The sequence below is a fragment of the Artemia franciscana genome, chromosome 13 (assembly GCF_032884065.1).
Source record: "Artemia franciscana chromosome 13, ASM3288406v1, whole genome shotgun sequence".
NCBI classification, from domain to species: Eukaryota; Metazoa; Arthropoda; class Branchiopoda; order Anostraca; family Artemiidae; genus Artemia; species Artemia franciscana.
In genome coordinates, this window is record NC_088875.1 from 8,532,993 (window position 1) to 8,548,506 (window position 15,514).

Consider the following 15,514-nt stretch of genomic DNA (forward strand, 5'->3'; position numbering starts at 1 on the left):
CCAACGAATGTTGTATTTCCCAAGACTTGGACATAGTTCATGTTGATTTTAAGATTTGTCATGTCGATGAAATACAAAAAAGTTATTCTATCGGAATTTGAAATTCTTCGTCAAAATATTTTGAACCCTTTTTTTTAGCAAGTTTTATCGTTTTTATTTCGAGATGTGTACTTGCTACTGTAAAGAACTTGTTAAACCGTTTCTGGTTGAACTGGTCAACATCAAATATTTAGTACATGTTGGGTAAGCCTGCTATTCTATCCTTTAGATGGTAAACTTTAGGGATATATATATATATATATATATATATATATATATATATATATATATATATATATATATATATATATATATATATATATATATATATGTATATATATATATTGATATATATATTTATAAATATATATATATATATATATATATATATATATATATATATATATATATATATATATATATATATATATATATATATATATATATATATATATATATATATATATATATATCTATATCTATATATATAAAAATAAGTTGTCTGTCTGTGTGTCTGTCTGTCAGGTGACGTCATGTTTCTGTGTCGACTGACGTCATGAAGTTAGTTGTCGTCATTTTTGCTTTGACGGTGACGTCATTAAAGATATTTAAGACATATATGTTCACGTAGAAATCTATTAATGTTTAAGTTTAAAATGACTGATGAACTTACAATGGCAAAAGCCGATGAAGATGCTCAAAGAGTCTATGCCAAAAAAGTTGCTGCTGATAGAGAAAGTCAGAAAAGAAAGCGTGCCGAGGAATCAAAAGAACAGCAAGGAAACAGGCTTGAGGCTAAAGAACGCAAAACCGCGCAGTTAGATGAAGATCCACCTGGACAGCCAGAGTCAAAACATATCAAAACTGAAAATGATAGCGATGATGATTGGGTTTGGGATTTTGACTTGGATAAGGTCATCAATGCCTACCAGATTTTAGTTAAAAAAACAAAGGTTCGGCGATATGTATTTCATAGTGAAGCCTGAAAAATAAAGAAGAAAAAGAAAACTGAAAAAAGAAAAAATGTAAAAACTAAAAAATACTAAAAAGAAAAAAACACTCAAAGAGAAATTACAGACCGGGACACAAATGACGACCGGGACAGAGGGAATATAAATAACGACCGGGACACTCAAAGAGAAATTACAGACTGGGATACCGGGACACAAATGACGACCGGGACACTCGGAATATAAATGACGACCAGGACACAGGTATTTAAGAATATCGTTCAAAGACAAATTTTTAATTGTAAGAAGACCGTTGAAAGAGAAATTTCTAATTGTAAAATGACTGAAGAACCTACAATGGCAACGGTACCACCATCGAAGTAGATAACCAGTGGGTTGTTCCATATTCCCCATTATAGTGGGTTGTCACATATATATATATATATATATATATATATATATATATATATATATATATATATATATATATATATATATATATATATATATATATATATATATATATATATATATATATATATATATATATATATATATTCGATCTAGATCTAGATCGAATATATATTCTCGATCTAGGTTGAAACCATTCTATCCATACTGACATGGTCATGGTAGGTGAAAGCTACTTAAAAGCATTTCTGTTCTAATGAGCTCTCTCCCGATACCCTATGACCACTGCTTTGACTTACTCTTTCGTGGATAAAAAAGAGAGAAAGAGGAAAAAAGAAGACCTATCAACGCTATCATGGTAAAAATACGATCTCTATAATGTCCAAGGAGGAGGATTGTATACATTCAGAAAGGGTCTTTTGGCAATGGCGTAATTTTGTTGAAATCCTAGGTTGGAGGAGGGGGGTTGAAGCCAATTCTCCCAAATCAAGTGAAAATGACAGTGAAAATGAGAAATGAGCAATATAATACCATAAATGCAAAGATATATCAAAGAAAACTGACCCGTTCCTCTGGATGCTTGAATTATGTAGACATATCTTGGTTTTTACATGATTTTTGAAGAAACTAAATTTTAGCGGGAGGCAATGAGGCCTGGAGGGATCGAACCGTGATCCAGAGGGGCAGTTTCTTCCTCCCCCATAGCAAATTACGTCTATGCTTTTGGCTATCACAAATAAAAAAACTTCCTTTTTTGGTATACTGATACACTCACATTAGGTTAAAGGTATTTCAAACAAAATTCACCGCAGCGTTCAACTGGAGCAGCACGAAGCTGTACTCTTGGCTATTTTTTACATCAAGGGGTGCGACTCTCTAAGTATTTTGCAATAGATTAGTATGCACAGTAGTTCCCAGAGTTTTCGGACCCCAATGTACTGTAGTTATTGATCTGAATAAACAATTTCTTCTGCTATATCAGTTATAAAATTTGAACAGCAAGCGAAAGAGAATCATTATAAAATTAATAAAACAAAACGGCAGGAAATGTCGCTAGTAAATAGATTTTTCTTTCTTCTTGAAATTATTCTTATTATGTTTTTTAGGTTAATTCTTGTTATTTAAATTCTTTAGATTTTATTGTTACCTTTCCAATTCATCACTTGCTCTTTACGATAAAGTTTTTTATTGTTTTAAAAAGTAGAGTTGTGAAAAAGAGTCAAACTTTAGTGTTAAGAGCGGGGCGTTGAAGAGGGTAAAGCCCCTTTCATATACGGAATAATTTCTGTTCGTTTTAAGTTTTAATGTCGCTCCTCACTTCAAGTTAAATTTTTTTTATTTATTTAAGAAACTTGTTTTATTTTTTTTATTAAGTTTTTAATTAGAATAATGACCTCTTTTAAAAGTTAAAAAAGAAACTTTAGTGTAAGAGTGTAACCCTCATATACATAATATTATCTGTTCGTTTTAAGTTTTTATATCGCTTCTTACTTTCAGTTAAAAACAGAGCGGCCAAAGAGGTCGAAACTATGTTTATGAAAATGAAAGTCACAAGTTGAGCAATTCTCAAACGACTGAAACGAAAGAAAGAAAGGATCTTTAAAAGATATACGTAATAATTTATGTTCGTTTTAAATTTTAATGTTATTCCTTACTTTCAGTTGGAAAAAAAAGTTGTGTTTCTTATTTGATAACAACCACAAGCCGAAGACATACACTATCTTTGGTTTATTATCACATAAAAATCGTAGTTACGAACCTGCCTAAGATAAAATTAAATACTAAGATTGGCGAGAAAACAACACAAACAAATTATTCCTTATATCGGCCATTATGTAACAAAATTCGAACTTTAGCGTAAAGAGCGAGGGATTGACGAGGGGGCGAACTTCCTCATATGCTTAATATGAGGGATCTCGCCCCTCGTCAATACCTCACTCTGTACGCTACACTTCGGATTCTGTTCCAATTCTTTAAGAATGACCCCTGAATCACAAAGACCGTTTAATTAGAATAATTAGCTCTTTATAAATTACTGAAAATACTTTAGCGGAAAGAGCGAGGTATTGAGGATGGGACGAACCTCCTCATATCCGTAATAACTTCTCTCCATTTTAAGTTTTAATGTTGCTGCTAACTTCCCGTGGAACTAACTTGTTTTTTATTTAATATCTCATTGTTTTTTTTTTTAATAATGCTTCAAAATCCTGCGCCACCTTCATGTAAATTCTCTTCCTTCACAATAAATTCCTCCATGGAAAGATCCTCCCCCGTAACCCCTACCCTCGACCCCTCTACACCACCAGAAAAATCCCCCCTGAAAACGGCTGTATACTTCCCAATAACTAATACTATATGTAAAGAATGGGCAAAGTTCATAACTTGCAGCCCTTCTCCTGGGGACTTTGGAGGATCAGTCGTCCTCAAAGACACAGCTATTAGATTTTTCGACTATGCTGAACAAAATGACTATCTTAAAATTTTGATCCGGTGACTTTGGGAAAAAATGAGCGTGGGAGGGGGCCTAGTTTTTCTCTGATTTTTTGGTCATTTTAAAAGGGCACTAGAACTTTTAATTTCCATTCCAACGAGCTTTCTTGCGACATTCTAGGCCCACTGGGTCGATAAGATCACAAGTGGGGAAAAAACGAAAAAAAACAAATAAACACGAATCTGTGATCTGTCTTCTGGCATTCCATGACTTTTAGGGGGTGTTTCCCTCTTTTTTTGAATATGGCGAATATTCTCAGGCTCCTAACTTCTGATGAGTAAGACCAAACTTGATGAAAATTGTCAAACAATTCGTGGTAACGAACTGTAGTTAAGAGCTCTTTACACTAAAGTTATTTACTGTTTTAAAAAGTAGAGTTGAGAGAAAGAGTCAAACTTTAGCATAAAGAGCGGAGCGTTGAGGAGGGAACAGCCCCTTTCATATACAGAGTAATTTCTCTTCGTTTTGATTTTTAATGTCGCTCCTTACTTTCAGCTAAAAAAACTTGTTTTTTATTTAATATCTTTAAAATCAGCATAAAATTCAAATTCTTTTGATGTATCTATTGATATGAAAATTGTCCTGCGGTGGCGCAGTGGATATGACCTTAGCTTGGTAATACGGGACCCAGAGATCGAATCACGCTGCAGGGCCGACGCAGGGACCTTAGTAGTCAAGAAGCGTCGTTAATTCTTAAATAATACGAAAATTCCGTTTTAGAGTTTCGGTTACTATTGAGCCGGGTCGCTCCTTACTACAGTTCGTTACCACGATATATATATATATATATATATATATATATATATATATATATATATATATATATATATATATATATATATATATATATATATATATATATATATATATATATATATATATATATATATATATATATATATATATATATATATATATATATATATATATATATATATATATATATATATATATATATATATATATATATATATATATATATATATATATATATATATATATACATATATATATATATATATATACATATATATATATATATATATATATATATGTATATATATATATATATATATATATATATATATATATATATATATATATATATATATATATATATATATATATATATATATACTTAAGTTATAAATCTGAAAAATGGGTTAAAAACCTAACACAATCTAACCTAACCTGTCACCATCAAACCTTACACAAAACTGAAAAAGTTGACTAGCAACGCTATGTTTAGGGTATACCTGAGCTGAGAATAGGGGCCCCTGGTTGCGTGGGGCCATGTGCGACCACACATGTTGCGTATACCTAACGCTGCCGCTGGGTGGAGGTAGTTTCCCACCTCTAAGGTTAGTAATTTGTGAAACATCTGACAAAATTGGATAATGTTCCTGGCATAGGTCAGGTTTATTTGCAGTTTGTGACTGCCTTTAACTTCAGGGATAAATGGGCTTGTTAGCTATTTTTGAATTTCTTTTTATCGACTGAAAAGTAAATTGTAAAAGTTTCATTACAAACCATCACATTTGTTCTCACATCGTAAGGTTTTACCTTATATAAGGTTTTACGGCATACAAAAGTAGTATTTTCTGTCCGTTCCCACCCTATGCAAACAAAGTCTCTTTATTCTAAAGCAATGTATTTTTACGGTGGGAGGGTGTAATAGCTTTGGGTTTTTATTTTGAATTTATATGGACATAAAGTGGATTTTTTTTTATATTTATTTAGTAGATTTTTGTTCAAAACAGGCTTTAATATATTAAATTGCACTTTTTTGACTTCCCCAAAAAATATAACTTAGAATGAGCTTATCTATTTCCCACGTAGGAAAAAAACTATTCAGAAATAAAATATAATTTCCAATAAATACATTCTTACAATAAATATGAACTTCAATGATTGAAATTAAAATTATATACTTGGCAATTAGCTTCAGAAGGGTCTAAGCATTGTTGCTCTTCAACACTGAAATGTAAATTTCCAGGACAGAACTGAAATATCGGAATGCTATTGGCACATTGATAAAATGAGTTGCAGTCAAGTGGGTTCGCAAAAAGTCCGTTCGGCTCTGGGCACTCAAAATTAGGATCTGGTGTCACAGTTTGAATATTTGGAGATGTTCGAATAAAATCGCTTGTAGTGCAAGATGCATCTGTTGTGCATTGTTCCACTGTAGCATTATAAAATGTTCCATCTGGACAGTGAAGCAGCCAGGCATTGCCATTGTCGCAGTTTATGTATGATGTACAGTCTTCTGGATTTGGGAAAAATCCATTTCTGTTAGAGCAGTCAAACCACCATACAGGAGTTGGCTCTGTAATTGGCTCATCAGTTATATCATCAGTTACAAGCTCTCTTTCTTTTGAGGCTGTTCCACATGGGGGAGGAACATTGAAGGGGAAATCACAGACGTTGTTTTCGACATTGTATACAAGTCCTGGACTGCAGGATTGTTCGTAAGAATTTCCTCCAGAGCAAACAAAGTAAGTTTCGCAGTTATCTGGGTTAGGGAAATAACCATCTGGCTGTGGGCATGGAAACCTTGTTCCACAGGGTGGATAAAAGTTACCTGGAAAATCACACGCAAGAATCTCTGGATTAAATGCTAGTCCTGGTGGGCAGCTTTGTTCAATTGATTCGCCATTTGCGCATTGATAAAACATTGAGCAGTCTTCATGTGGGAAAACTCCATCATCTGGGCAAACAAAAGGCTCACCTGGAGTGGTAGTTAGATCTGGTTTCTGAGATGTAATAGAATTCTCAGATGTGGTGTGTACTTCAGGTACAGTTAGTGTGGTACTTAAAGCTGGTTCAGTTTTGTTCACAGCAACTGTTGAGGAAGCTGTTGTTTCTGGTACTTGTGGGGTTGGACTTCCCCCAGGTAGAGTTGATATCTGACTGCAGTCCACAGCACTAGGATAATCACAAGACTCAGTCTGGGGATTGAAAACCAGACCACTTGGACAGTTAACTAAGAACGCATTACCATTGCTACAAACATAGTATGATGAGCAGTCATATGGGTTTTGAAAAATTCCGTCTGCAGATGGACATTCAAAGGTTGGAGTTGGGGGCTTAGTGGTAACAGTTATTGGGGCCTGCGTTGATCCATCGGGCAGTGTGCGATTCGTGCAATCTACCAGTTCTGGGTAGTTGCAGCCTGCCCATTTAAGATCGAAAAAGTAGTCGTATTTACATTGATAAAGTGAAGCTTTCAAATCGATGCATTGAATGTATTTGTCACAAGTAACCCACGGGAATGATCCACCTGCATCTGGACATTGGTATTCCGGTAAGGAGCCGATCAATTCATCTTCAGGACCAGCGCGTAAACTATAGCTTCCTGTAATAGAAATAAATATGTTAGTGTTTCATTGCTGAAAATTTTATGGAAGGACTTGTTAATCCCATAGAATCAAAGTGACACAAATCAATATTATAAATATAAATTCTGAAAAATGGAACTTTTATAATAACGTATTATTTGAGGATTTGACTTTTTATGTTGATTATAAAAATGTAAAGCATTCAGCAACTCCTTAAGTTTAAAGCTACCTAACATAATTTATGAGAATAAAAAAATTCTTAGTTTTAAAGAAGAGAGGCAATCACCACCAAAAAATTTTGTGACTTGGATGCAAAGTGTACCATTTTTTCAAATTGTCTTATAGCACCTAGAACTGTCTTAATCCTTTATCTGAAAAAAAGCTGTGTAAAATTTCGTTTTCTCAGAACATACTCACTAGCATTGACTTACTAAAGAGTTCTTGAGAAGGGCGCTCTTGAATTCTTGTCTCTTTTTCTTTTTCGTTATTTTTTTTTCCAGGAGTAGTGAAACTGAATAAATGGTGGTAAAATATTCATTCGAGCTCAGATCTTGAGTTTCGCTTTTAATTAAAATGATATATTGAGCCACAGCAAGGTATAAATGGTAAAAAAAAGTCACAAGCAAAACGTGATTTGGGCCCAACAAGGCAAAAAGCTCTATTACATGACCATTCAGTTTCCTGTGAGTTACAACTGTGGTTTTTATTTTGTTAATTATGTAAATTTGAGAATTTCTTGAAGGTTTAGGTGTATATTAAAATATTTAAAAATGTAATTTTCTGAAGTATTTTTCAATACTACTTAAACAATATTCGCTATTTAAATATAGTAATGCTTTTGAATGAAGTGAGCTACTTCTTTTCGGCTCGATACTGTGAAATACACTTTTCAAGTGGATTTTTTTTGCACTTAAAAGAGAGATTTCACATTGCTGAAAATGTAGATGTCCACATTGGAACGGGGTAAAAAATGAATCTTTGAATAGATAGGATGGAGGAGAAGCATGCGCAACTCTGCTGACCTTAGGTGGCTTGGTGTCGTAATAATAGTTTGAAAGTTGTTTGAGTCCGTAAAAAAAAGCGACAAAATCTACAATACACAGCTATGTGAATTCATGGTAAGCCATTCAGTAAATAGAAGACATTAAGAGGAAATGAAGACATTTCCTCTGAAAAATGTTTCAAAGTCACAAAAAAAAACACAATGATGAAATTTTGTTAGCTACACTACAACGTTCAGCAATTATCCAGACTATAATACCGTCCAGTTTCCTCTATATGTTAAAATTCTTTAAATTTTATACGAAACATATTCGATGTCGATTCGATTTAGGCGGACGCACCCTGTCGGTTGGATCGTGTGATCCTTGATAGAAGAAATAAGTGGATCAGCACTGAAAGATAAAATCGTGAAACTCATCGCTGTCTAAATTTTTCACATCACAGTAAACGTTAAAGTGATTTTTCATTATCACAGGGACTTCTGAGTCGTAGTCGGTAAGAAAGTCTGTGACAATGATTCTACGCTCTTCTGTTCAAATATTTTTGAGACGCACTTAGTTCAACATGACAATGACACCGACTAGAATTCCGCTTCTATCCTGTCTGATAAGTTTTTGGTCTTCACAGTGACTTTTGTTCTAGAGTCGGTAAGGAATTCTGTGACAATGGTGCAACCTTTTTCTGTTCAGATATCTTTCGTGACGCGATTAATTTCATCGATGATAATGGCAATGACTTTCAAATTCCTCTTCTACTCTGTCAGTTGAGGTTTTTATCTCAACATCAACATTTGTGCCGGATTTGGTGTGCAAGTCGATGACGATGATGCAACCTTCTTCTGCTCAGATATCTTTTTGACGCACTTATTCTGACAGATGATAATGACAATTACAGTTTTGCCCGTCTTCTACTCTCTCAGAGGAGTTTTTGATCTTCACAGTAACTTTTGTGCCGGAAACGGTAAGGAAGTCCTTGGCAATGATGCAACCTTCTTCTGATCAAATATTTTTGTGACGCACTTAGTTCAACACATGACAATGACACTGACTCGAATTCCGCTTCTGCCCTGTCAGATGAGTTTTTGATCTATACAGTGGCTTTAGTTCCAGAGTCGGCAAGAAAGTCCGTGACAATGATTCAGCTTTCTTCTGCTCATATCTCTTTCCGACACGCCTAGTTTTATCGATGATAATTACAAAGAAATTCAAATTTCTCTTCTAATCTGTCATATGAGGTTCTGAATTCAAGAGCAACTGTTATGTCGGAGTTTTCACCGAGTACTTTCTGTTTAAACATAATTACTTTTTAAGTGCTTTTTTTTGCAAAAATAGTCACGAATTAGATCGTAAAGGATTCAAAAAATGTGTATAAATTGAAACATGGTATCTAGAAATAATTTGAATGATTCGTTTCAGTGATTAGATCAATTTCAAGCTAATTTATTTAGATAATGTATTATTTAGTTGGACACCAAGTCTTAAAAGGATTGTCCTTTGAGCCTTTTGTTGGCTGTAAGGGGAAGGCCACCGGAAGTATCAAAAAGCAGATTATAAAGTTGAAATTTTTGGAGTTCCTGTGAGACATTCATCAAGATAATCTGGAGGGGAATTAAGGGTATTAAGGTCATGTAAGAAAAAGGATTCTTGGTTCCCATTTTTCATTAGGAGTTACTTCCCTTTTTATTGAAATCAAATATGGATCTTTGAGAAATAATATAACGTGAACAACTGATTAGAATTATTGATGAGGTGGGGATCAAGGGGACAACATTCAAGCAAGATTCCCCAAAATCTCCTCTGAGAACATACAAACAATCAAAAGTGTCAAAACTCTACCCCAACAGCAATAGAAAACAGTTGAAGCATTATGAAAAAAAATGATCAGTTTAGTTAATCAGCCCCATACCCATCCCCTCAAAATTTCGTTGGTTGGTCATATTAAGCTAGCGTCTAAACAACATCAAAAATGAACTGTTCAATGGCCAAAACGAACAGTTTTCTACTTCCTTTTGCTGCGATAACAAATTTTTTCCAAATGGGCTAAAATGGCCCAGGAGTTGCCACATACTATTAAATATGTGGACAGGTATTGTCCTCTGGGGAAAGAGGATCACAGGCAGTGTTTCCACTTCAATTTTTTTCAAATCTCTTAAAGGCTGATAGAAAATGTCTAGAAATACCTATTTTCAATAAAAGTTTCCCCATTTTATGACTTTTCCAAATATCAAGTAAAACCTTATTATGCTAACTTTTAATAGCATTTGTTCAAGACGATTTATTTTGCAGCTCAAGTCCTTTCACTTGTACCAAAACACCTTCTTTTGATGTTTAAAACAATGGTTTGTATTTATTGACTAGTTAAGTGCGGTTTTGATTTATAGATTCCGGTGCCATGTCTCAGATTGTGGACAATATGCATATATTTGATTTATTTGTTTTTCTTTCCCATTATTTTTTCCTTCTCCATTACTATTTTCGTAACACCCTCATTTATATTTGAATTGATGCTAAGGATTGGCGTGAATGATATCCAACCGGTCGCTTTTTCAAGCATTATTTTTGTTTTGACTTGTTTTAATATTGAGTTGTGCTTATGCTAATAAAAATGTCTGAAATTTTTCTCAAATTTAGAAAATCCTATTTTCTACGGGGAGGGGGCAGGGGGAAACACATAGAACCGTCTCTTAGAAGGCTGTTTTGAGGCTGCCGCCCAGTGAAAAAAAATCACTAGATTCTTGAAAGAAATCACTAAGTGAGCACATAAATCACTAGATTATTGAAGAAAATCACTAAATCGACCAAAATATCACTAGAACTATAATGCTGTTTATCAATGTAATTAATAGTTATTTTGATTCTTTAAGATGTTCTAGACAGGCGGGTGGGGTGTATACAGGCGGGAATAGGAAGGGTGTAAAATTATCCCCCTAGATGAGAAAACACATTTAGATTGGCGTAAAAATACCCATGATTTTTTTTTGAAAAATTACTTATCGCATCTTTATGAAGAGAATACAACAAAATCATTGCTTCCTTCATGCATTGTCCTGATTTGGTAACCTGGGCTTATCCCCTGATCGGTGAAAATTGGTTATCGGTGATCTAATCGAAAAATTAACTCTATTTTATACGGTATTTGGAAGCAATGGATTTGGTTGTTTAACGATGGAATTTAGCACATTGTGTGTATAAATTGCAGTATTTGCTTTTAAATAAGTCGGAACAAACATGAAAAAATAAAAAAATAAATAAAAAGCAGACGAGCTTTCAGAATTTCTGAAGTCGTAGTAATATAATAGCAACAACAGTAGCAAATAATACGATAATCATAAACATTCAGGAAATACGTTCAGACAGAAATCTGAATGACTTCCAGAAAGGCTTGGCTAAAACCTGACAATCCGTTCTGGCAGATGTTCTAACTGATTTTGTTTAGTTTGACCCTACACCCCAGCCATTAGGCAGAACAGGTCGATATACTCAAACTATAATTTTTTTTTTAAATGTTCGTTTGTGAAGAGGAAAGACATTTCTCATCTCAATCGAAATGTTCATCAACTCACACATAAAATAGCCAATAGTTTTTTTTCCACAATTTCAGCTTCTTCCGAAAACGGAATGTATTCTCAATTTTCCAGGTTTTGTAGATATAACAAAAAAATATGTTTGTCTTGATCTGAAGATTGGGAGTTTAATACTCTGGCATCTGAGCAAGCTTTGCTTGCTCAGATGTCCTGGTTCTGAAATTTCACTCGCGAAGCTTTAAACTGGCTTGAGATTTTACTGGCTTGAAACGAAGTAAAACGAAGGTTTTACTTCGTTTTGTGATAGAATCCTATTCTATTCCCTCAGATAGAATAGGAGGACTGGTTGCCCTCCAGTTCTTTTGGTCACATAAAAAAATATTTGCACTCTTTTTTAAAATTACAAGAGTCTTATGAATATATTCAGGTATAGAATTTTAGATGCAATATTTGATAAATAAAAAGAATTTCCCACTCTTAAATTATTGTACCGTCATTATTTTGTTAAATTTTCGCTCCGCATAAACTTGTCCGTAGGACTTACGCAGCATCTCAAGGAAAGATTGCAACAGTCCGGCCAGTTTAATGTCTATCTATCTTGAAGTAATCTTAGAATGAAGGGGTTTTATCCAAGGAAACTTGAATGAGAGAGTTGCAAATTGTAGAAAAATAAAATGAACCTAAAGTGGTACAAAAAAAAAAGATGATCAACAATTGAATAGAAACGAGAAAATGAGAATCTTTTTAATTAGTGAGCTTCCTGTATGATTTATTCGATCGAATCATGAATCTATGCACTATATCGTCAAAAATTACCAGATTAAAAAGGGACGTGTGAGGGGGGTTGGTTGCCCTCCAATTCTTTTGGTCACATAAAAAAGGCACTAGAAATTTTAATTTCTGTCCAAATAAGTCTTGATATTAGAAGTAAAAACTAAAAGCATTAAATAATTCCCGGAGGAGATACTAATGTATATCTATCTTTTTTTTTCAATGACTCGATTTCTGATTTATTTAGATGTAGAGGGTATATTGATATCCAATCCATTTTCAAAGGTTTTATCAGAAGAAATTTTAATTTGGAACTGATAGATTATAGGGAATAAAAAACCTTAAATATGAAGAAAAAATTGACCTGAGCAAATGCTGTGAAATAGGAGGCATAGAACATATTTGCAATTTTGCGATTATCTAGGTTCACCTATGATCTCGATGGTGATTTTTTCAGGCTCATGTTCTAAGGTGTATATCTGATATAATGTGAGATCAGAAGTTTCAAGGGCAGTATATTTGCACAAATGCTAATTTGGCACATATTGGGAGGTGTAATGAACCACTGTTTTCCATCTTTTTTATTAGTGAGCTTCCTGTATAATTTATTCGATAGAATCATGAATATATGCGCAATATCGTCAAAAATTACCAGATTAAAAAAAAAAGAAGTTGCTTAAAAAATTGAGAGGACTTGTAAAAATCCCTAAAAATCCTGAAATCCCTAAATGAAAAATTTTGTCCCTAACAGACCTCAAAAGTCCCTATTATAGGGGTGAAATCCTAGCATGGAAGCATTGATCACGGGATTCGTGATAGGTGGATGCCATAGAGCCTTGAAGTAGGCCGAGAAAATTTTTTATCTCTGAATGTTTTGAAACTAATATCTGTCAGTTTTTGGCCAAGAGAAGCCTATTGTACGAAAAATGTTCTGGTCAATAATCCCAAAAAATGGGGCCCAAAGTCCCAAAAAGTAACTTTTTTTTATCGGTCTGTAAGTTATATATTTATGTTCTTTGGCAAAGTAGACCCAAATACAGAAGCAAAAGAACAAAAATAAATATCGGTTCCCTCAAAAACAAGACCTGACAAAGCTTCAAGAGGGTAAAAAAAACTTTTTTGGTGATATTTTAGTTTGATGACATGTGCCAAACAAAGGGCCCAAAAGGGGCCTCGTTTTTATTGGCTTAAAATTTCCGCTCTTAAAACATTGAGCCATGAGAACCCTAATGCACAAAGAAAATTGAAGAAATGGTTTCCTAAAAAGAGCCTGAAAATAGATCAAAAAATCCTTATTTTTTAGTTGGTAGTCGGATCCCCAAATGTTAGATCCATAGATGGTCCAAGATAACTTTTTTCCCGATTGGCTTGAAACTTTAAGAAATTAGTGCCTTTGGAACCTTTCGTTTTTTTTTTTTTGTAGTTGGTGTTCCCTTGACTTGATGATTCGTAAATAAGAGTTTCAAGCCAACCGATAAAAAACTCCTCACTTATCTGTTTGAAAATCTAGGGAATGCAGACACAGCACATCGTTTCTATATTGAGACAAAAATTAAGGCAGTAAATGTGGTTGTATTGATTCTTGACGTCCATTTTTTAAGAGAATAAGCTCTTTCTTTAAATATCCTTGACTTTTATTTATTGAAACAAACGTCAGCTGAAACAAAACAGAACGTAGAAAGATTCTTTTAATGAAATGGTGGATTGAAAAACGTGTGTTCAGGGGTGCACTAAAATTAGCAGCCAGCACCTCCAATGTTAAATAGCATCAAATCTCTTAGGTAGGGAAATTAGTAAGCCACTGCCCCGACTTCAAATGCAAAGAAGCGTGACCCTGCTACAGAAGTACCGACTTCAGTTTTAACGCTTTAATCCAGCTTCTCTGACAGGGGCAAAAATCTGGGAAAATATGATGGAGCATGAATTTTCGTTTTTTTTTTTTTTTTTTTACCGAAGATACAAAAAGGGTGTTCCCTTTTTGTTCCCTTTATGTAAAAAATCTGGTTTGCGTAATTTTGATTCTTTAGGATTTTTTTTCAATGAAAAAAAAAATACTATTTTCTAATATCTACGGGGGCCAATTACCCCTCCTTTGATTTAGTATGTTTCTTGTCACCATTTTATGATGTAGAACTTTCCAAAGTTAGAGATACGGTGTTGGAAATTCTCAGGCATGGCTTTTGTGTGTTTATCCCCTTATCACCACTTTGTTCGTATCACCACGTTGTTGATTTTTTTTTGTGTGTTTGATGCATCATTATAGGACTGTATGGGTTATAAATTAATACATAAATAAAGTTAATTACCCTTACCTGAAAATACTAATGTAAATGCTAACAAATAATTTAAAAACATGATGATCGTCTGGCAAAGCTGACATAAAAACACTGGTTACGGTCTTTTGTATATTTGTTTATATATTTGTAGTTCTCTCTTATCTATTTAGTAATAGACGTTTAGGACCTTGACATATCAGAATTGACGTTTGAATATGCATGAAAATTCGCCGAATTTCAACGAAACACGCATTTCCCAAGACATGTACATGGTACTGGTCGATCTTTAAGTTTTTTCATGTCACTGAAAAACAGAAAGTAATTCTATCGGATTTTGGGATTGTTTGTCAAAATATTATTGAACCTTTAAAAGTTTTTGAGTTCAAAATACTTTTGAGTCAAGATTTTATATTCTCACGCTTCACAAAAGTCGTACCTGCTACTGAAATAAATTTGTACTTGCTACTGAAAATATTTCAAGTTTAAAATATTTGAACTCAAAATATTTTTGAGCCAAGATTTAATAATCCCATGCTTTACAAAATTTGTACCTACAACTGAAAAGAAATTTACACCTGCTACTGAAATTTTTTTTTTTCAAAAAAAAGTTCAAAATATTTTCAGCTCAAAATATTTTTGAGTCAATATTTATGTTCCCATGATTCCTAAGACTTATACCTGCTACGAAAAAGAAATTTGTACCTGCTACTGAA

The 15,514-nt window shown here is 33.6% G+C and overlaps 2 protein-coding genes across 3 annotated transcripts in view; one reads left to right on the forward strand and one right to left on the reverse strand.

Annotated features, from left to right (window-relative positions):
• LOC136034477 (dedicator of cytokinesis protein 3-like) overlaps positions 1 to 15,514 on the forward strand; it is a 386,199-nt gene that overhangs the window by 290,356 nt on the left and 80,329 nt on the right. The gene's annotated exons all lie outside the window — the stretch shown is intronic.
• Positions 5,742 to 14,971, reverse strand: LOC136034479 (chondroitin proteoglycan 2-like). Its single transcript, XM_065715693.1, has 2 exons — positions 14,838 to 14,971; positions 5,742 to 7,246 (listed from the first exon to the last, which is right to left on the reverse strand). Exons 1-2 carry the CDS (start codon positions 14,878 to 14,880, stop codon positions 5,796 to 5,798), a joined length of 1,494 nt encoding a protein of 497 aa, XP_065571765.1. The 5' UTR covers positions 14,881 to 14,971; the 3' UTR covers positions 5,742 to 5,795.